At 38.6% G+C, this 24,161-nt stretch overlaps 1 protein-coding gene across 1 annotated transcript; it reads right to left on the reverse strand.

Moving 5' to 3' along the window:
- Window positions 1-15,709: 15,709 nt before the first annotated feature.
- On the reverse strand, window positions 15,710-19,004 carry LOC127436545 (pleckstrin homology-like domain family A member 1). The gene is made up of 2 exons (XM_051690811.1): window positions 18,380-19,004; window positions 15,710-17,217 (listed from the first exon to the last, which is right to left on the reverse strand). Exon 1 carries the CDS (start codon window positions 18,836-18,838, stop codon window positions 18,395-18,397), a length of 444 nt encoding a protein of 147 aa, XP_051546771.1. The 5' UTR covers window positions 18,839-19,004; the 3' UTR covers window positions 15,710-17,217; window positions 18,380-18,394.
- Window positions 19,005-24,161: the final 5,157 nt, after the last annotated feature.

Genomic DNA, 24,161 nt, shown 5'->3' on the forward strand with positions numbered 1-24,161 from the left:
ATTTAGAGGTCAGGGATCATCTTCCTGTGTCTCAGTAGATCTCTGTCCAGATCACACATGTTCAGTGTCACGAGTTTGTCGGCTCTCTGAGATAGCCAGACGTTTGACTAGAGCGCTGTGTGAATGATTTAATTGTCCTTTGTGTGTGTATGTGTTTAGTAAGCTATACTTTGGAGACAAAACTGTCCTCGGAAGTAAGCAAAATCTGACAAAACCTACTTTTGGGGACATTCAGGGATGTTCTAAACTGGAAAATCAATTGGAAGATCATCAGACGAGTAAAGCATTGATAAGACAACTCAAAAAGTGGCTTTAGAAGTCAATATATATAGTTTATTTCCATATTACTGAACAAAAGCCTATCAATGGCAATCCATTTCACAACTGAATTCGTCAATCTGTCTGAGATAGATTTATTATAGGGCTTTTCTAAGGATGCATCAATGTACACATGTCAAGTTAAAAGTAGTTTAAAACTTAGATTAACACTTCTCGAGATCCCTGCGTTCAGATCTTGTGCACAAGATTCTTATCTTGCGCTGTTGCTTTAAGCAAGCCTGAGTGTTGTTTGTTCTCTGTACAGCTGGAGTTGCACTTACTGCCCCCTGCTGAAAACAGGTGCTATTCAAGCTTGAATTGCTCCGATGGTAGGACCTTTCCATATAACGGTCCAGCAACATTAATTGTGTTAATGCATTATTTTTTATATAATTAATCGCACTGAATTAACACGTTAAATCTTTTATTCTGAAAGAGCAAAAAGTTATCTTTTAGGGGTTGGTTTAGTGTCTGTAGTCATTGTTTAATAGCATTACATATAAAACAGTATTAGTCTATGGTATGTCCTCATATAGATAAGTAAATATGAAAAACGTCGACATATTTTATGCAACTTTTGCAAAATGCTGGATGGAAACATCAAGATGCAAATACACTTTCCAAAATGTGCATACACAAAACATCCGCTCGTTTGAGGTGCACTACATTTTTTATTCGGTAAGACAACATGTGCATAAACTACGATGGGAACACATTTAATCAAATATAATATATTCCTATAGAACTTCTATAGATGTGCATATATAGACACCTCAACAAGCCATGTGAATACATAATTCGCTTAGAGAACATCATCAATATCATCGCATAGCACCTCAAATGTTGTTCTGGTTTTTCTGAATGAATGGCTGTTACCTCCCAGAACTGTCTGAAAGGCTTTCACTCCCAGACATAAGACTTCTGCCACTGAATGCTCGAAAATATGAAGTTCGTCAGAGAGTTTTGTCTGCACGCTTGAAACAGCAAGTAATTTATCACATTAAATTAAAGAGCCACAGTGGCTTCAACTTCAATTTTCATTTGTTCATGAGTTTGTTCTCTTAAACACATGGGATGGAAGCACTGCTTTTGAATAAATTCAATTTGCAACTTGGATGGAAACATAGCTACTGATATGTTAAACCAACATGTGTGTGTGTGTGTGTGTGTGTGTGTGTGTGTGTGTGTGTGTGTGTGTGTGTGTGTGTGTGTTTGCAGCTGGATCTGATGGGGTTTTTAGAGGGCTCTTGGTTAAGCCTAATGACCTCCTCTCCTCTATCTCAATTTCCCAGCATGCACCAGGATGCCACATCACCCCCCTCTAATCCACTTCCTCCTCTTTGATCTCTAATTGGCAGCATGTGCTGCGGTTTCTCAAAAAGTTTTCAGCTGGCGGACAACAGTCAAGACATTACTGCCAACTTAGTGTACAGTGTGACTTTTTCTACTGTAAACTTGGAATAGAATACTAAATTGCTGCATACTGCACAGTATTTATGGGTGTTTCTTCAACTTTGGCACGTTTAACACGGTGGACTTTCTAGAAGTCTCGTTAAAAAAAAAATTCACACTCTCATCAATTTCTTTTCATTTTCCCAATAACAATGTCCAGTAGTGTATGTACATGCATCGCAGGAGATTTGTGTAATGTTTTTCTGAAAGTCATGAAAATTCCCCAGCACAGTGTCATTTCCAGCATATCTCAAATTCTGTATTGTGTTTAATAGAATTCTGTGCTGGAAATGACGCTGATGGAAATGACATTTTCAACATTTTTTAAATAAAGGCTATTTTCATAGCTTATAGTTTATGCATCCTTATTACACACAATTAAATAATATTTTCAGGCTTTCGGGTAATTTGGCCAAACTGCAGCTTGATTGGAAATGACAGCCATTAAAATATAGATATTTCTCTTGATTTTTCTTTGTTTTGTCTCATATTTTATCTCAAGCATGCTCTTCACTGACACTTTTGTCCACTTGGTAAACATGTACTTTTGAAAAAACTTTCTTAGGTGCAAAATTGTATGTTGTGTTGGAAATAACGCTTGCAGTTAATGATATAATCATTTCACACAGTAAGTATTGAAATGGCTTATGTTTACTTTACTCTTTGTTTACACTATCATAGTTTTAAATATGTAAAAATGTGTATTTTCGTGATGGATTTTCATAGTTTATTGTTGAAAGTCTGGGTCTGGGACAAGACTAAAGCAGTAAAAATGGATACATAAAAGGCATTTGAAAAGTACCAAAAATAAATGAAGGCCTGGTGATAAGTTTCCAAGTCAGTTTTAATGTGAGAAAAGAAGTTTAAATCTGTTCGTTTTATACAAATGAACCGATGGGACATGATATTGCCTGAAACGATACATGTTACAAGTCTTTCATTGTCAGAAATCCTTACATGTTCAATTTAGCCAATGGCATCCAGTTATCATTTTAGTAATACAGTTATGTTGTAGTTTTAATCCATATTCCTTGAAAAACATTTGGCAGATTGATTAAATAATCAGTCAAGCAGATGTTAAATTGCGGTTAATATCACTCACTGTTCATTCGTCACACTGGAAATGGAAGGTCAAGTCAGTATTCCATGTATACGTAAGGGATAATCCATGGCTAGGTGTGCGTTAAATTATTTTAAATGCACGACGTGGAGGCGAAGAACCACCCGACGCGAAGCAGCGCCTGTTCTAAATTAGACACAGAGAAAAAGTAGTGCGACACTTTGGTCAAAGTTGGTCAAAACTGTGAATTTAAATGCACAATCCAGAAATAATCATTTCCACAGAATGTAGAGGGGTTGGCACTCCAGATAAAATGTATTATTTAATTTTTATTAATTGTCATTTTCATATTAATGATGAAAAACCGACATTACAAATGTGGCAGTGACAGTAAAAGTAGCACTTACTGTATAATAAGGGGAAAACCATTCAAAACACACTCTGGAACCTGCAGATTTGGACCTCTGAGACATCGGTATGGTATCCATTAAGGCTGCAAGATTGACTGAATTAATGAAATCGCAATTTGTCCTTGCAAAGTAGCGCTTCACCGCAAACAAACAGCGCTTCTCCTTCAGCGTTTCAGTCAGAGATGTGTGAGCGTGAGGGGGCCTCTAGTGGCTATAGGCAGTGCTTCAGCACAGCAACATAACATTAAACAACACATTACAGTTAAATCGCCTTGCTGGATAGCGAAAGATGCATTTAATAGGTCCTGATTTCAATCTCTAACCCTCTGTGCAAAACAAGCTGAATTCCATTATATTACTCTGTAATATTATTTTGCTATGGTTACAAACAGCGTATTAATCTCGAACGGTGATTAAAACTGACCGGAACTACCTGTGCATTCAACGGTTTGAACTGCACACATTCCAGCCAATCCGAATCAAGTATTAGAACAGACCATGGTATAAAGTAAAGTATACAGTATTTTGTGGGAAATCGGCATGTTGTTTCCGAGAGTTCAGGTACCCTAGGATCGGTCACATTATGCCGACTCATCGACAAGTGCTATCCACTATAAGACATGTTTGCATCAGCTCCAGTGTGTTTAACTTCCCCTGTTGCATGACCGGAAGCACGTTGCATCAGCCATGTGAGAGACCCGGATTTGTATCCCGTGTTGACACCAGGAAGTATCTGCATTCGCATAATCAGTGTTGAACATGATTCAGATGTTGCATTTTTCTCCCTAACATTACATTTTTACTCACTGAGGATTAGGTTTAATTTTGGGGTTTAAGTTGGGGGGTATAGTTTATAAAATACTGCATGCATTCCTCTTCACTATATTACAGCTTATGCAGCTAAAACACTCGCTTCACCACTCGCATTTGGCACCCCTCTGTGGATATTTCACCCAGAACATGGTGCTCACATGTGCCCAAACACACAACACCATGACCACTTTGGCCACTGGGGGCAGTGTTTCACATTTCGGTAAGCACAGACCAATTCCAGCTAATGAAAAGTCAACCTACTGTTTCCCATTTCAATGTGAGATCAGTCTGGGCAAATGTTGAAGGTCATTTGGGTATTCTATGTGTACAGAAAAGCTAACATACTATGCACAGCATACATATGCAGAAATAGTAAGAGAAGCAAAACAGAATGCTACTCTGAACATAGCCACTGTCTTCTAAAATTCAGTTTTAGTCACTTCCTCACACACCTTAAAAACAAACAGCGAATTCTTATCAGGTTTATGACCATTTCCACTGTATCTCACCCCATATCTGATGATCTCTGACTCTTATTTAAACACATCTCACAGTGCTAAAGCAAACAGCACTCAATGCTTCTGTTTAAGACAGAGCAGATAATCAGAGGTCAGCTGACCCTCGACAAAAACCACATGATTCTTCCCGACGTCTCTCCTCTGAGCGCTGATCTTATTAGGAACGCTTCACAAGTCTAAACAGACAGTTTGACCAAAAACGACAATTATTGTTGAAGAAAGTCATACGTGTTTAAATTGACATGAGGCTGAGTAAATAATGTTAAGAACTGTTCCTATAATTTTTGTGATAATGGTAGCTGCTACAACCATTTTTCCAAACTATCATCTTAGTTAATCCTCTTGTCCTTTATGAATAAAGATATGAATGTATTATCTAAGGTCAGAGAGGGACTATATATATATATATAACGATTAGCATAGCCTGAGGCCAGCATTCTTTCAAAGGTGACGGTTATGAGTGGGAGACAATTGCAGAGGAAAGGGTGCGTCCATTTCATCGAGTTTACACACACCCATCATTCACAAGACTACTACTACTGTATAAACAATTATTCAACCCCGGTTGAGTCATAACCACAGCATTGCACATAAAGATCTCATTCTTTAAAACCAATGACTTAAATCTAACATCCACCAAAGTCCTGTCTTAGGGGCCAATTCAAAATTAACCGTTCTTGCGTTAAAAAAGCCAGACGCAGCGCAACAAATGGCAAAGAACCAGACTGGTCTCATGAACATAATGTGATCATGGTACCATTTTTGCAAAACAAAATTACATGCTTTGTTACACGTTTTGCTGCAGTTTCCCAGTGAAATGTCCAGCAGTGGGCGCCAATAGCGAGTAAAATGGTGTCGTAATCAGACGAAGTTTTTAAGGTGACTATTAGATGGAGGTTTTAATGAGTAAAATGTACCCCTCTTACCTAAAACTTTCACTTAATCTAACCAACAGTGATCTTAAAGCAAACGAGAGGTGAACCAAACAGACATCCTTAACCAACCCCTAAACCTAACCGACAATGTCCTAAAAGCAAATGCGACGTGAAAACACATTTTCTGAAGAAACCAAGTAATTTCTTGTTCTTCTATGCCACTTTCATGTCATGTGTCAGCTTGCATGTTTGGCTGGTCTTGAACCGAAGACTTCCGAGTCCAAAGTCCAACACTGTTTTAGGTAAGCTACCATGGAAGCTAATAGCGTTGGAATAAGTTTGTAAATTTAGGGGAGTCTGTAATACAAGCGATCAAATGTATCATTTTTCAAATTATGCATTACAGTAAAACAATTTTGATATCAAAACATAACAATGTAATAGAGCGAAAGATAAGTGTTTATAAAGTCATTATCAGCTGCTGTTTTTGTGATTTGTCTGAAATTGAACAAAATGCACAGTTGTTGTAGCACCTCTAGTGTTCATTGCACCAGGAAACTACAGTGAAGCGTAGAACGTGGCACATAAAAGTCAGCTGTTATCGTAACGTTCATTCTATGATGCAATATTGCAAAGAACACTGGTTTCTCGAGACGCGCTTTTAAAAGTTGCACTTCTTTGAACATGACACGGCTCAAAATCATTTCTGATTGTTGTGCATGTTTCATTTGGGAAGACACAGAGTTGACTTTGCTCAGCAACAGAGATGTGGCCAGTTTCCGTGCGTTCAAGGCAATGTCTGTTCTTATCAGTGACCATGAATAGTTTGCTGTGAAATATGGAGTACTCATCCATTAGGAGTGAAATAAACAGAATCACAAGTAACACCTGGACTATGCGGGTGTGTGAAAACACTGATAATGAACACACAAACACACGCTCTCTTTACAAAAGAAGCACTTAAACTAAGTTCTACTGACAACCTCAAAAATTAAAGTAAAACAAATGCTTGTTCAAGTCATTTTATGGTGACTGAACTTTGTGTGCAAAATAAACACAAAGCTCCAAGCAGGCAAATTAAGAACTTTGAATTTCAAATGAATCTTTTTTCCCCCAGCTAAAAAACATTGTTGATTTGTATGCCCATAGAAAAGAAAATTCACAATTGAAATCTCTCTAAAATCTCAACAGTTTTTCAGACATAGCAATGAGATTAAACAAAGATCAAATGGCAACTTTGCTTTGGTCTCCTGATTCTCAGATGTCTCTCCTGAAGAAGAAAGATCCAAGTAATCTCACATGTGTCTTTAGAGTTTCAGAAGAAATCTCTCCAATGTCTCAAACTGTGCTCAGATTTGGCAAGATACCTAAATATAAATATATTTATATATAAAACTATACAGTATATTTACATTTTAAAATTAAATTAAAATATAAATATAGAACATATTACATATTATTAAAAATATAAATGTACATATTTTATATTGTAATTAAATATTATTTCATTTTAAATATGTATAAATATAAATTTAAATTATAATATTATATATTGAATATTACATATAAATACAAAGTATTATATATATATATTAAATATTACAAAAAGTATTAGATTTGAATATTAAAATTAAATAATTAATGCTGAAAAATATTATTCATTAAAATCAAATATTAAAATATTTATAAATATCTAATATTTTAATATAATTTATAATACATATTATGTAACACATATATAGTATTATATACATGTACATTTATTATTACAAATATAGGTAATTATGTGTAAATTATAATATCATTTGATATTGTTATAAGAATTAAATATTGTATTTTAAAATTAAATATATATATTCAAATATATAATATTTAATTATATTAATATATAACCATATAAAAAATATTTCTATATGTATATGTTATATTCATAAACATAAATATATTTATGAATTCAAACATTTCTTACAAATCATCTGAGTTATATTATCCACATTTATTGTAGAGCTCATCCTCTCATTGTATGCCAGAAATTGTCTCATTTATTTTAGAAAAATATTATTATATTATAGTTATATATATAATTACGTTATTACATTAATTATGAATATAATTAATATTGTATGTTATAAAATTATATATATATATATATATATATATATATATATATATATATATATATATTATACATTTGTGCTCAAAAGTTTGCATACCCTTGGAGAATTGGTAATATATGTACCATTTTTAAAGAAAACATTAGTGAGCAGGCAAAACACATTTCTTTTATTTCTTATGGGATTCATATTCAACTGTAGGTTATAACAGAATGACACAATCATAAAACAAAACATGGCAACAAAGAAAAAAATGAAATGACCCCTGTTCAAAAGTCTGCATACCCTTAGTTCTTAATACTGTGTATTGCCCCCTTTAGCATCAATGACAGCGTGCAGTCTTTTGTAATAGTTGTCTATGAGGCCCCAAATTCTTGCAGGTGGTATAGCTGCCCATTCGTCTTGGCAAAATGCCTCCAGGTCATGCAAAGTCTTTGGTCGTCTTGCATGAACCGCACGTTTGAGATCTCCCCAGAGTGGCTCGATGATATTAAGGTCAGGAGACCGTGATGGCCACTCCAGAACCTTCACCTTTTTCTGCTGTAGCCACTGGAGGGTCAACTTGGCCTTGTGTTTAGGGTCATTGTCGTGCTGGAAAGTCCAAGAGCGTCCCATGCGCAGCTTTCGTGCAGAAGAATGCAAACTGTCTGCCAGTATTTTCTGATAACATGCTGCATTCATCTTGCCATCAATTTTCACAAGATTCCCCGTTCAGCTCACACACCCCCAAAACATCAGTGAGCCACCACCATGCTTCACAGTGGTGATGGTATTCTTTTCACTATAGGCCTTGTTGACCCCTCTCCAAACATAGCGCTTATGGTTGTGACCATAAAGCTCTATTTTGGTCTCGTCACTCCAAATTACAGTGTGCCAGAAGCTGTGAGGCGTGTCAAGGTGTTGTCGGGCATATTGTAACCAGGCTTTTTTGTGGCACTGGCGCAGTAAAGGCTTCTTTCTGGCAACTCGATCATGCAGCTAATTTTTGTTCAAGTATCGTCGTATTGTGCTCCTTGAAACAACCACACTGACTTTTTCCAGAGCAGCCTGTATTTCTCCTGAGGTTACCTGTGGGTTTTTCTTTGTATCCTGAACAATTCTTCTGGCAGTTGTGGCTGAAATCTTTCTTGGTCTACCTGACCTTGGCTTGGTATCAAGAGATCCCCGAATTTTCCACTTCTTAATAAGTGATTGAACAGTACTGACTGGCATTTTCAAGGCTTTGGATATCTTTTTATATCCTTTTCCATCTTTATAAAGTTCCATTACCTTGTTACGCAGGTCTTTTGACAGTTCTTTTCTGCTCCCCATGGCTCAGTATCTAGTCTGCTCAGTGCATCCACATGAGAGCTAACAAACTCATTGACTATTTATACACAGATACTAATTGCAATTTAAAAAGCCACAGTTGTGGGAAATTAAACTTTAATTGCCATTTAAACCTGTGTGTGTCACCTTGAATGTCCGTAACAAGGCTAAATTTTCAAGGGTATGTCAACTTTTGATCAGGGCCATTTAGGTGATTTCTGTTATCATTATGATTTAAAAAGGAGCCAAACAACTATGTGATAATAAATGGCTTCATATAATCACTATCCTTAAATAAAAGACCTTTTGCCTGATCAGTGCTATTTTCAAAATCAATGCCAAAATTTCACAATTTCTGCCAGAGTATGCAAACTTTTGAGCACAACTGTATATACACACACACACACATATTCATATACATAAATATATTTATGAATTCAAACATCACATCAAATTATCTGCGCTATGTTATCCACATTTATTTTATAGCTCATACTCTTATTGTGTCAAACATATACTCATTTCTTTTTTGTAAGACCATCTGAGACAAATACTTAAAAGTAAGACACCTGAGGTCTCCGAAGCTATGAAAGTGCAATCCTTCAGCAATAAAATTTTCCTTGCCTAGAAAGTCTAAAAATATTAGATTTTTTTTTTTTTTTTTTTTACAAAACCTCTAATAGAGCCGTATTTCTATATTTACTCATGAGATAAGTCTGCTGTACTGAGTGCCTCCTCACTGTTGTAAATGATCAGCGTGATGTGTCTCATTCTGACACAGTCACCAGTGCTTGATATGGGTATCTAATCTAACTTCCTGTCTGTGGGTTGAGGAGCCGCAGCAGCTGTGCTAATGAAGACTGCTGTGACTGAATCCAGCGTGGCTGGAACAGGTGCAGGCTGGGAAAGAGAGAGAAAGGGCCCTCTGTTCTCTCAGGATCATTCACCCATTACAGACTCAAAAGCTGTTAGCATGACAAAGTCAAGTTTTAGGACATGGAAGATTTAAAGAAATAGTTCACCCAGAAAATGAAAATAGTGTTATTTACTCACCCTCATGTTGTTCCAAACCTGTATGACTGACTTTCTTCTGTGGAACATGAACACATTAGCGAATAATGACTTTGAGCCTGATTTGATCAAAATGATGTTACTGTGGAGACATTCTTGTAAAATTATATTACATGGCTTCTTACACATATCGCAACAGTTCTGAGGTGAAAATGTCCACTGTGTGGCACTAAAAGAGAGGTTAATGTTCTCTCAAACAGACGAGGTTTGTAAGGTTAATGCTCTATCAAGTTTTAAATCAATGAAACCGACCTCCCTACCCTAAAGCTTAAAGGAACAGTTCACCCAAAAACTAAAATTCTCTCATCATTTACTCGCCCTCATGCCATCCCAGATGCGTATGACTTTCTTTCTTCTGCAGAACAGAAACTAAGATTTTTATAAGAATATCTCAGCTCTGTAGGTCCATACAATGCAAGTGAATGATCATCAGACCTTTGTAGCTCTAAAAATCACATAAAGGAAACATAAAAGAAAACTCTAAATCTCCACTTTCACTTTCAGATGTGAAAGTGAAACTAAACAGGCACCACATGTGCCTTTCAGATGTAAAAGTGAAAGTGGAGATTTAGAGTAAAAAAAGTACTTAAATATTGATCTGTTTCTCACCTACACCTATCATATCACTTCTGAAGACATGCATAAAAAACATGCCAGGTAAAAATAAATTTGCAAAAAATGTAGATATAGTAATGTGATTTTATGAGACCAGGTTGTAAATTTTGGGGCTGTTCCTGACTTCAAAAGGCATGGAATATAGCATACTAGTCATATGGACTACTTTTAAGTTAACTCGACAGCCCCAGTCCCCGTTAACTTTCAATATATGGAAAAAGAGATAACAAATACAAAAGAAAGTCATATGCATTTGGAACAGCATGGGGCTAAGTATATAATGAAACATTTTGGGATAAACTAAGCTATAACTAGTTGGCCACTGAAGAATAGAATATTTTTATCTGTTTCAAATAAACAGTTCAGGCTAAGTAGTTGCATATAGTTTTCAGGAACCATTTGATGTTTGTTTTTTTGCCTGTAAAAGTTAACCTAAAACACATTGACTGTGTCTCATATGACCGGCAGCTGATTTCCAACAAGCACAGGAAGAGAACATAACTGGCGTGTCTTGGTAAGCTCTTTAATCAGTCATAAAGTTAATAACAAATATCCTTTCACAACCTTCTTTGGCAAATCTCTAACTAACAGCAAACTGAATTTGGTTAATGTGATAATCATCAGCTGACACTCAGGAGGGTCATCGTAAATAGCAGTTTGGCCAGAAAAAGTATCTGGAGCTAAAACCTAATTATAGCCCTGTTCCAAACCCTAATAAGACACCTATTTAGACAGCATGTGAAGGGATCATAGCATTGCAACAAGCACAGAGAAAAATATCATCCAAGATGACGGACAAGAGAAATGAATATTTTATTCAATACAGAAAAGTATTGTTAATATATATATATATATATATATATATATATATATGTGCAATGTGTTTTTATGGTTATTAGAGTATCGCGTAGTTAGCACAACAACATGAGTTGCTGCCAGTGAAGGGCGTTAGGATGTTGCCTTAGAAGGTAACACCCTACTGTGTGTAGGCAGCAGACAACAAGGCAGCTCACTAGATTTTGGAACAGAGCTTTTTGAAATAGCTAAACTCTAAAAAGTGGACAAAGTCTAAAAAGGAAGTCAATTAAATCCTTGTTCTTTGGGTCTTTTTGGATGTTTCAGTGTTAAAGCTGCTCTGTTATGGGTCATTTTCAGAGAGTCTCTCTATCGTACACCTACTGCTCTGATAATAAGCTTCCGTTTCATTCTAAATGACCGCCATGAGGAGTAAATGATTACACTGATTAACTAGCAATTAGAAAATGACACTGATTTTGCAGCAATGCTGAAGCTCTGGCAAACTGAAAAAAGTAAAAGTAACGAACCAGCGATTTCTGCTGCAATTTTGTTAATGGACGTTTGATTGTTTTACAAACCTTTCTTTTTTTATTTATTGTAATCAAGGGGATGTGTAAACTTCCTCTAATTTTGTAAGAATGAATGATATTGCTGGATAAAGAGACACTGACCATGTTTACATGCACGACTTTACGCCGATAATGCTTAATAAGCCGACAATGTGTGCGGTCATGTAAACGTCTTAAACCGTGTTCTTTTATCAGAGTAAGGTCATAAATGGTTTAGGCATAAACCAATAGGCACAAATACGTTTTTTTTTTTTTTTTCTAATTACCCCACTTTCGCTCTGCATGTAAACACCTTTACAGGCATATCCAATGTGCCCAAGTGTTGTGCGCATGATTCGACTTTTGACATCAATTGCAGAGAATAATCTGAATATTTCAAGTCATGCAAATGCAGTTTTCTTGCATTGTCAGATTTTTTGAATAAGATGATTTTTGGTAGTTATCAGCATATTGGTGTGCATGTAAACACGCTCATGTCTTTTACCGTGTTATTCCCAAGGTTTCATTATCTGATTTTTTGGAGTATCTGATTCAAATCCATTTATTTATTTGTCTGAAAAGCAAAATAAACAAATTATAATAAAATAAATAAATAAATAAATGAAATCTTAATTTTACAAACACCATCCAAATCACATTTGTATGTACAGTAGCTTAAAATCCAAATAAATTCTGATTTTTTGGAAATGGCTTTCTGAACGGTCAGATTAGATTTCAAGTGCTACGTTCGAAATAGCATACTACTACTCTTGACAATATCCTGTCAAGAAAATATCCTGGTCATATTTAACCCTAAACCATTATAAAAAAATATGAAGTTATGTTATATAAATTGAAGCCTACATTTAGGACCATTCAGATGTATTGTAACTTTTTCCATTGTTTGTAATGATTCACATTACCGCAATAGCAATTATTTTTTAATTGTGTAACAGTTATAAAGCTGCTGCTGTACGATGATTTTTAAAACTAAGATCAGCGAAGTACTACTATGATGTGAAAATACTTTTTTCATGTTCGGTAATGAGAATATCAAAAATTATTTTATTTATTTATTTATTTATTTTGCATTGCTTTAATGAGAATTTGGGGGGGGGGGGGGTAAAATGTAAGTAACACTGGAAAAAAAAAATCTTAGTCTCCCTAAAAATAGGCGTCATTTTTTTTATATGCTAAATATAATTTATTTAATAAAAAATAACTAAATAAAAATAAATAAAAAAAATAAAACAATTCTTTTGATTTTGGAGTAAAATGGGACCAGAACATTTTCTTGACAGGTTTTGTGGAAATCAACCTCATACTATTTCTAAAATATACATTTATAGATACTGCAGAAATAGTATGAGTAATATGCTGTTCCGATCTTTGCCAGACATTGTTTTTCATCATTCAGGACGCAACGTGTATTTAACGTCATATGATATGTGCAGTTATGTTGCTAGTGGTTAGTAAACATCAGACATGATTTTTTTCAAACCCGATCCAAATGACATCTATATGGCTTAAAATCCTACTATTACAAATGCGTTTCGGTCTAATAATTGGATCAGATTTCAAGAGGGCTGTTTTTCCATCTTTTGTGATGCAAGAAGCAAGTACGTCCACAATGCACAATGCACAGTCAAGTACTGAAACCGATGTAGATATCTCATTTCATTACTTGCAAAATAACAGTGTGGACAGTCAGTCTTAAAAGAAATTCATCTTGGGAAAAAGAAAAGAAAAAAACATTGGCTGCAGTGTGAACAAAGCCATAATCCCGCTAGAAATACCACAAAGGCTGTGACTCCCATACTGCAGTAGTGTGACAAACGGATGTGGTTAATAAACATCAGCAGCCCTGGCAGAGAACTTAATGACACAGAGAAAAATAGGTGTGTATGGGCGTAAAAATAGATAATTGGGTGTGTAACTGTGTGTGTATGCAGTGAGCAGAGAGTGAGTCAGTCTGTCATTTATACACTCTTCCAAAATGCAATGCAAGGCCTTTGAAAGAATCTCAGCCATGTAAAGTGTGGCAGTCGCATACACTGCAACACAACACACAGTCGCATCTGTCAACATGACTTCATGTGTTTCTCCCACCCTACCAGTTCCTGACGGCACACATGCTCGCTGATCACAAATACATTTTCAGTTTCAACATCATCGTTTTCCGAACTATATGGCAATGGAAAGCGTTTTAGGAACGATTTGTTTTCAGTGGAGGAAAACAAATTTTTTAGTGTAAACGTTGTGAAATTAATGCATTTTCAAACGAAAATGTACTGTTCATGGCCTTAGTATCAATGTCGTCTAACCTTCATGAAGTATCAACATGCCATTTTGGAACCTGAACGCAAATGAGATTTCACAGCTTCGGCGAAGGGGAAGATTTTCAGTTAGTAACGACTTAAATTTCGGACTGTTCGTCACACAAAGTTACCGTATGACTTCAGAACACTTGGAATATAGCACATAATTCGTAAGGACTACTTTTGTGAGGTGTTTTTGCCCTTTTTGGTGATCAACAGCCGTAGTCGCTATTAATGGTTGTTGTTCGGAAAAGAGCTGCAGAGCTACATTAAGATTCTTAAAAATGCCTCTGTTTGAGTTTCACATAGAAAACTAACAGCATATGGGCTTTCCATGTCATGATTTTTCATTTTCGGGTTAACTATTCCTATGAGGTATTGAAGTCGTCCTCGTCTATAAAGGTCACGTGTATTAAGTTACACACACACACACACACACACACATATACACTCCTCCATGGTGGTCTTGCATCGGTTGCTCATTCTGATTTAGTGTCTGGGTTTTAATCAAGTTAGCCGGCTTCTGTGGGTACGTTCAGACCCATAGATGCATGTCCAGCACTTCGTCTCAGTGACAGCTCTGACGGTGAAATATTATTCTAGGACACGACTTCTTATAGCACAGGAAGATGTGTGAGCACTTCACAGAGCAAACGGCAAGAGACTCTGAAGAGGAAGAATGAAAAATAAGGTCCGAAACGCTCTATAAGTACATAACTGCAAATGTTTTTAGCTATGCAAGCTTGATTTTACACATTGTTGCAAACCGAAATCAGATAGGCCATGCATAATGCCACATGAATAATAATGCATCGGTTTAACGTCACATCACCTTGAGTACTGAGGTTTGTTACCACTATAGTAACGCAATACTGAATGTGCAACAGGACTGCACGCTTAAAATGCATTAAGACCGAAACATATCTTTGCAAGTATGCGATCGCAGGGGCTTCTAGCTACGCAAGCTCAATTTCATGCTTTGTTGCATGCCAAAATGTGACCGCAATTCCTGACACAAGTACGCGTTGCATTCTCAACGTCGCCACAAGTGGCACTACATCGAGATCACTGTGAACTGTCCGCTTCTACAGTGAGTTTCCTCTTTCAAGTCAATTACTGTCATGGCGGAGCAACAGTCTGAAGAAAATATTTCTGAGCAAGCATTTATAGCAACTTAACCAAATAACAAATTCAGTTTAATGGCACGCACATTTGAAGGCAACCATATCACCCCTTTGAGTAATGACGTTTGTTACCGCCACAGTAGCGCAAGAATGCACATTAAGATGTTCAACCGAAATGCGGGTTGGCAATGCACTGGCCAATCACTCGCATTTGCATACAAGTACATTTCTGCCCTAAGCTGAGCGTTCGCGTTTGCATACTTGCGTAGTGTTTCTGGCCTAACAGTGTGCAGCATGGTTTGATCTTCATGTAATACAAAATCTTTCAAAATCACTGAACCAAGCAAAGACAATGAGGCAGTTTTCTCTTGAAATGGAATGTGTATTTCAAAGGTATGAAAGGGGCATTTACATCAGATCAGGGAACAATACCGTTCCATCAAAAACCAAAACCAAAATCTTCACACAGCAAACAACAGCTCAGTCATTCACAGTTCTCCATAGCAGCTGTATATCGTTACAGATCATTGGGGCATTTCTGACAAATGAACAATATTTGTGTTGGTACTTTCGAGTTCATACAGTGCATGTAACAAAGAACAGTTGTATGTAACATAATATCGATCAAAATCCGTAATCAGGGCAATGCCATATTTATTTAGAAACTAATAAAAAAAGAGGCTGTGTTTGTACTGTTTTATCCCTTGCCATTGATCATTAAATCAACACATAAATGAATGTCATTTTCGTATTGTATGCAGGGCTGTTTCTAGACTTAGGTTAACCGGGCGGTTGCCTTGGGTGGGGGGGGGTGGCCAGATGAGGCGGTTGCCGCGCTAATACACCACCGCGTCTGCGCACTCCCCCGACAATTGCAGTCTCGCCTAGGTTGCCAGGACGGTCAGAAACAGCCCTGATCATATGTATCTCGTTTTCATTCACATCAAATATTTCGTCTACGCTGATTAAGGTCCGTAGCCTTCCATTATTAAAATATGCAGGCATTTGTAACCTTAACACTGTATTATTTCTAAATGATCAGAGTTATTTAATGTCAACATGGCACAGATCCACCCAGTAAAAAGATTTTACAATGATGAAATTCATTCTTTGGTTTGAACAAAAGAAATGTAGTATAGTCAATGAAATATTTCCACTATACCTTCAAGATCAGCGGTCTAAAATGTGTCTTTTTTGGGGGGGGGATTTTTCTCCCCTTTTCTCCACAATTTGGAATGCCCAATTCCCAATGCGCTCTAAGTCCTCGTGGTGGCGTAGTGACTCGCCTCAATCCGGGTGGCGGAGGACGAATCTCAGTTGCCTCCACGTCTGAGACCGTCAATCCGCGCATCTTATCACGTGGCTTGTTGAGCGTGTTACCATGGAGACGTAGCGTGCGTGGAGCCTTCACACTATAAAATGTGTCTTTCTTAAAAACAACAAAACAAATTCTGACTTTGTGGCAGTTTCATAACTAAAAAATGACATTAAATGCTAACTACATTCTAACTATTATAGCATGTGTACTTTCAGAGACACAACCCAACATTCAGATATGAAAATGACCTTATTAAAAACAAATGAACAAATAAATATAATCAAATTGAAGACTGCATGGTGATAGATCTCCATCCATTTGCAATTTTTTAAGTCGACCATCAGAGAAAAAAAAAAAGAAAAAAAGATGGACTCCTGAAGAGTGTCTCCATGGATACGTGCCAGATTGGGGCAGCTCTGGGGGTCCAAGGATTTGAGAAGAGTCCGCAAAGATCCAAAGATCATCCGGTGAATGTCCATTTTACCTCTGTTTAACACAATACACGACACCGACACACATCTTTCAGGGGTCCCGCTGAGGTGGTCTCTTTATTATCCCTGCACACACACACACACACACACACACACACAAATGCACTGAAGTATCCAATCTGGGTCCCATCAGCATTTCAGGTCTCCCTGAAGATATTGATTACATGTCCAGGGCCACAAAACTGACAAATGCAACAGCACTGAATTGGAAAATGATGGTGGCACTTCTGTTACAGCCAGAAAAATTATGCCGCACAGAAGGCAGATCACATTGCCAAGCCATAAACGTATAGGGAAGACCGGGGCTAGTTGTCATACTTTTAACTCCAGTGAATATTTCTCAGGGTTGAGTGATTTGTAAGTACATTTTTTTGGGTACAAAAAAAGTGATTGAAAATTTCCATCATAATTAGGCAGAAATAAATTATACAGTTCATTTAAAGCACATTGCCCATGGGACAACGGGCCAAGCCAAGGGGCAAGTTGTCCCAATAGGAACCTGGTCATATTTTTGTAATGATTTGAGAATACCTTTCTAAAACATTAAATATACTTTCTTACTGAGCATTTTGTCATGTTTTTTTTTGTTTGTAAAAATTTCAAAATATTCTTAAAACAAAATAGTTTACAAAGCAAAAATGACAAAGACAAAATGAAATGACGTTTAAGGAAAAACTATTTGCCAATGGGCTAAGAAAACAAAAACAAACAGAAAAGTTTATTTTCCTTACAGGATTAGCAGTTTTTGTCTTGTTATAAACATTAACATAAATAGATTTAGTTAGATTCCTCTGAAAACAAGACAAATTTGTACAAAAAGCTGACATAAAACACAGGCGACAACTTGCCCCAACCTGACAAATAAAAAATCTACTTGTCCTGAGAACCCAGTTCAACCTTTCTTTTAACAAGCAAGCATTTCTCCAATTAGACCTACTGTCCCTGTGACAACTTGCCCCACTCCCCCCATAATCTTTGAGGAGATATTCCTTGCTTGGTTGGTGGTAATTCAGCAATAAAGTCTTTAAATGCATAATTGCATGCATCTGTGTGCGCAACAAAGCGCTCCAGGCGCGTAAAGGCGTGATAACGCGCACAAGGTGACACGAAATATCCACAACCTGATCGTGCATCAAAGCTCTGCTCTGGTGTAATGCATCCAGCACCTTTTTTTACGCAAGGGATATCCCCTTTTCTCATGCTGCAAACCCCCTCCGGTAAGGCTTACCGACTCTCCGGTGTTCTATTGCGCGTTTCGGACCATCTTTTGCGCGGACACCACGAGCAGCTGCTGCTTCTGGCGGCTGGATTTGACAGCCAGGATGGCTTGTCGGTTCTTGTACTGGACCATCTGCAAAGTGATCTCCGCGTTCCAGCCCTCATCCTGCGGGCACCTGAAGTCAATCTCTCGGCCCTCCGACATCACCACCGTGAAGTACACATACTTGCCCTTTCTCTCTACGCAGTCCACGGTCTTTATGTTGGCGAAGTGGAGCTCTTTCACCTTGCAGCCCGTGTCGTGGTGGTGGTGATGATGGTGTTCCTCGTGGTGTTGCTTGAGCGGGTGAAGCATCAGTCCGTCCTCGGTGAGCACGCAGCGCTTTTTCTTCCACAGCTGCAGCAGCCCGTCGCTGCGCTTCTCCAGCACGCCCTCCTTCAGCACCTTCACGCCGCCGGAGTCCAGCATTGCCACGAATCACGCCGAAACCACGCGAGGGTGATGGGGCTCGCGCATTCAATGTGTCTGTGAGGGTCTAGAGAGACGGGTTGAGAGGGGGATGGATGCGTTTGTCCCGAGCGGTCGCTGGAAGGACTGTGAGTGCGTGTAGAGCGGGATTCATCTCGCAGGCAGTTTTTCTTGCACGAGTGGACCGCCCACTGCATGACTGAAGCACGCGCGCTGAACTCAGCAACATCAGCAGCGCGCACACGACCTCAAGAGCTGCGTACCTAGACAGCATTTTTAAGCATGGTATATTATGTTATAAAAGTAATTACATTTGTATGGTACTATAAGTGTGAATATTTAAAAATGAAATAAAGCTGATTTTTATTACAAAAATTAATATTTAACATGATAATGACAATAATAATGTTGTGAACATATGTGCAATATGACAACGATATAATGCAATATATCAAAGTGTGAATAAGACCTTTTTCAGCTTATAACTTTATAAACACTTTTTTTACTTTTAATTTTACTGTTAACCTCGTGCGACACCACGTCCACTTGTGTGGACATTGTATTTTGACTTACAATCAAAATAGGCAACGCATTTAAATGAATTCAAACCGACTGAACACTGTTCGCACTGTTCACAAGACTCTACACTGTCATTTAAGGGTTAAACTTTTGGCACACCGCATCACGTGACATAACAGCATGACGTCGATTTCCGTGAAGTGCTCCTACGTGCGCAATGCCAACAAAAGGGTGGGTGAGTGGGGCCCAGAGTGATTTTTCCAGCCCTTTTCCTCAATCTGGAAGCGTACAGTGAAGTGAGGGCAGGGGGCAACCAATAATCCTCTCAGCAGTCCGAACTGTCCTTTGTAGTCTTCTATTGTCTGATTTCGTAGCTGAACCAAACCAGACAGTTATTGAAGTGCAGAGGACAGACTCAATGACTGCTGAGTAGAACTGTATCAGCAGCACCTGTGGCAGGTTGAACTTCCTCAACTGGTGAAGGAAGTACAACTTCTGCTGGGCCTTTTTCACAATGGAGTCAATGTGGGTCTCCAACTTCAGGTCCTGTGAGATGGTAGAGCCCAGGAACCTGAATGACTCCACTGCTGCCACAGTGCTGTTCAGAATGGTGAGGGGGGTCAGTGTTGGGGTGTCCAGGTTGTTTTGACTGCACCAGACAGCCAGCTGTTCAACCTCTCTTCTGTATGCAGACTCGTCATCATCTTGGATGAGGCCGATGACAGTAGTGTTGTCTGCAAACTTCAGGAGCTTGACAGAGGGGTCCTTGGCAGTGCAGTCAATTGTGTAGAGGGAGAAGAGTAGTGGGGAGAGCACACAGCCCTGGGGGGCACCAGTGCTGATTGTACAGGTGCTGGAAATGAATTTCCCCTGTCTCACAAGCTGCTGCCTGTCTGTCAGAAAGCTGGTGATCCACTGACAGATAGAGGTGGGAACAGAGAGTTGGGTTAATTTAATCCAAAGAATAGCTGGGATAATGGTGTTGAAAGCCAAACATAAGTCCACAAAAAGGACCCTCGCATATGCCCCTGGTCTGTCCAGATGTTGCAGGATATGATGCAATCCCATGTTGAATGCATCATCCACAGACCTGTTTGCTCGATAAGCAAATTGAAGGGGATCAATAAAGAGTCCAGTGTTGTCTTTCAGTGGGCCAACACCAGTCTCTCAAATGACTTCATGACCACAGATGTCAGAGCGACGGGTCTGTGGTCATTAAAGAGACCTATTATTGCCCTTTTTACAAGATGTAATATAAGTCTCAGGTTGTCCTCAGAATGTGTCTGTGAAGTTTCATCTCAAAATAACCCACGGATCATTTATTATACCATGTTGAAAATGCCTCTTTTTAGGTGGAATTAAAAACACGCTGTTTTCGTGTGTGTCTCTTTAAATGCAAATGAGCTGCTGCTCCCCGCCCCCTATTATTATACAGACAGTTAGCATAAAAATAACGTCATAGCTCTGGTCTCCGTAAATACAATCACAGACAATGGTAACTGACAGTAAGCATTTTCGGGTTCAAAATTAAAAATAACGACATAGCTCTGTTTTCCATGAATACAATCAGAGACAATGGTAACTTTAGCTACATTAGCCATGGAATCAGCTAACAAGCACATTCGGAAAGGCGATTTGCAAACATTCACAAAATATAAAGTGAGATACTAAAGCTGGAACACGAACAGTTGGTACTGATTCATGCTTGAGAATCACATTTTTGGAAAATCCTGATTTATATTTGTGGCAGTGGGGGCATGGTCGAGCGCCCATCCGGAAAGAGAGAAAGCGGTAAGGGCGCTTACACTGGAGCTAAATTATGTCTAACACCTGTCTCTAATTCCAGTGAGCTGGGGAGAGTGACATATAAACAGCCACGCCACCGTCAGAAGCAGAGAGAGAACAACACGTCAGTCCAGTGTTGGCGTGTGTCCTGAATGTCAAAAAAAGCTGCATGTCTTTTAAGAAGTTTATGGAGAGTTTTTGTTATTGGTGAAGCTATCTGAGTGAACCCAGGAAAACACTAGAGAGAGTGTACAGGCTGTGCAGAGGGCAGAAAATAAAAGCCTTACTTTGACAGTGTCTGAGCTTCCCGACTCGTCCTTTCCCGTGCAACCTTAACAATGTTGATCCTCATTCACAAAGCAGTCCAGTGTAAAATTATTTAAACATACACAAATTTTTGTATGTTTTGGGGCACATTTGCTTCAAAAACAAAACTTGTCCACTGCGTCTTCAGTGGCTCTGATGCTGGGAGTATATGAAGACTCTTATGTTCACTTTTACAGCCAACAACAGAACACTTATGACGCTTACGAAGCTGAGACATTATTCTTCCCACCGTAGCTGCTCCAGCACGGAAAAAAATGGCGGACTGTGCATAATCACTCGGAGGAGGATCTAAAATAATAATATGGTGGAGTCCGTCACCAGTCGTGGGCGTGGCCTGCTCTAAAGTGACATCACTTTAGAGCAGAAACGAAAACCGATCATTTTGAGACTGTTTTTGATTAATAGAAATATAAAAAAGAGGAGTGGGTGGACTTTTAACATTGTAGGGTGGTTGTGTACACACACTGCCGACTCACATTTATGTTCAAACACCATGTAAAAGTGAATTTTGCATAATAGGTCCCCTTTAAGTCCTGTGATTTTGGGTTTCTTTGGGACAGGGATGATGGAGTGTTTGAAGCAGCAAGAAACTTCACACTGCTCCAGTAATCTGTTGAAGATCTGTGTGAAGATGGGGGCCAGCTGGTCAGCACAGGATTTTAGACAAGTGAGTTAAACACTGTCTGGGCCCTGTGCTTTGCTTGTCTTTTGTTTCCGGAAAACCCAGCACACATCCTCTTCAGAGATCTTAAGTACAGGTTGAGTAGCAGGAGGGGGGAGGAGGATGGTTGCAGGAGGTGTTGTGTTTTTGTGAAGTGAAGGTCAGACTGGGTGTGGGGTGTGAGAGTGGGCTTTTCAAATCTACAGTAAAACACATTCAGATCATCAGCCAGTTGTTGATTTGCCCAAGATGACCCTTGTCCACCATTGATAGCACCTACAATGGACACACAAGTGTCAGAACTGGACCTTGGAGTAGTGGAAGGTCACCTGACCTGAGTCTTGTTTTCTTTTACATAGCGTGTACGGCCGTGTACATGTGCACTGTTTACCCGGGGAAGTGATGGCACCAGGATGCACTGTGGGAAGACGACAAGCCAGTGGAGGTAGTGTGATGCTCTGGGCAATGTTCTGCTGGGAAACCCTGGGTCTGGCCACTCATGTGGATGTCAGTTTGACAAGTGCCACCTACCTAAACATAGTTGTAGACCAGGTACACCCTATCATGGCACTGGTGTTCCCTGATGGCAGTGGCCTCTTTCAGCAGGATAATGTGCCCTGCCACACTGCACACATTGTTCGGGAATGGTTTGAGGAACATGATGAAGCACTCAAGGTGTTGCTCTGGCCTCCAAATTCCCCAGATCTCAATCCAGTTATGCATCTATGGGATGTGCAGGACCAACAAGCCCGATCCACGGCGGCTCCACCTTGCAAATTACAGCACTTGAAGGATCTGCTGCTAACATCTTGGTGCTAGATACCACAGGACACCTTCATGGGTCTTGTAGAGTCCACACCTCGGTGGGTCGGCGCTGTTTTGGAGGCACGCGAAGGACCAACAGCCTATTAGGCAGGTGGTCATAATATTTTGGCTCATCAGTGATATTTACTGTGTATTTTCACATTGAAAATAAATGTATTCATGTAAAAGCTGAAAAATGCTGCTTTCAGAAGCTTTTTATGGAGTTAGAATGAAAATAAGGTGCATTTCAAACTGTTGTGAGACCAGTGCAGATAGACAGCACACTGGATGTTCAGACATTCACTAAATAGGGAGCAAGGATGTATCATTTAGCTTTCTAAGCAGCTAAGGGCATTCGCTCCTAAAATCCGACCAAAAGATCAGTTTCAGGCTGCAGATGATGACCACTGAACATGTTTGGCAGACATGGAACAATGAGAAAGTCTGACTTTCTATAGCTTGGTATTACTTAAAACTTAGTCCCGCTGTCCACAAAATTATTTGCCCTAGAATTTTTGCATTATTTATTTTTTGGCTTGTTTATTAGGTGGCTACTAGTTATAAATCAAAAAAGGAAATGGAAAATGCACACAGCAGTCCCAGGAGGTTAAAACGTGTGTATTAGAGGCGTTAAGTTGCTGAAATCGTTGTTTTAGGTTTTGTGACATACGTCATCATGGACATACATCAAGTTGACTTCAATATAAACTTGGATTAAACTTCACGCAGAATAGTTTAGTATGTGATTTTATCAAACTAAAATCATGTAAATATGGGTATTGTTTACGTCTAGTGGCTAAACATATGAAATGGTGAGTATTAAAACATTTACGGATTGGCTCCATTCACTTCCATCACCATTTCTTCTAATCACCCTTAAGCATTTGGGTACTGAAGACACACATTTGTTAAGTTCAGCAAGCAGAATTTGTCCCCATTCATCCATTATGCAGATCTTCAGCTGCGCAACTGTACAGGGCCTTTGTTGCCATATTGTTCACTTTATAATGTGCCACACATTCTCAATTCGAACCCGGTCAGGACTGCAGATAGACCAAGCTATCTAGCTTTTGTCTGCAGGAGTTCAGATTTGCATTAAAAGCCATTTTACGTGGCCTCTAATTCCCAACAATATGCATAATTTAAGTTGTTCACCCTGGCATTTCTCATATTTAAAGATATTAGAATTTCTCAAAGAAAATGGCCGGTCGATTAAAGGAAACCAAA

This window comes from Myxocyprinus asiaticus, chromosome 47 (genome assembly GCF_019703515.2).
Source record: "Myxocyprinus asiaticus isolate MX2 ecotype Aquarium Trade chromosome 47, UBuf_Myxa_2, whole genome shotgun sequence".
Classification (NCBI taxonomy): Eukaryota; Metazoa; Chordata; class Actinopteri; order Cypriniformes; family Catostomidae; genus Myxocyprinus; species Myxocyprinus asiaticus.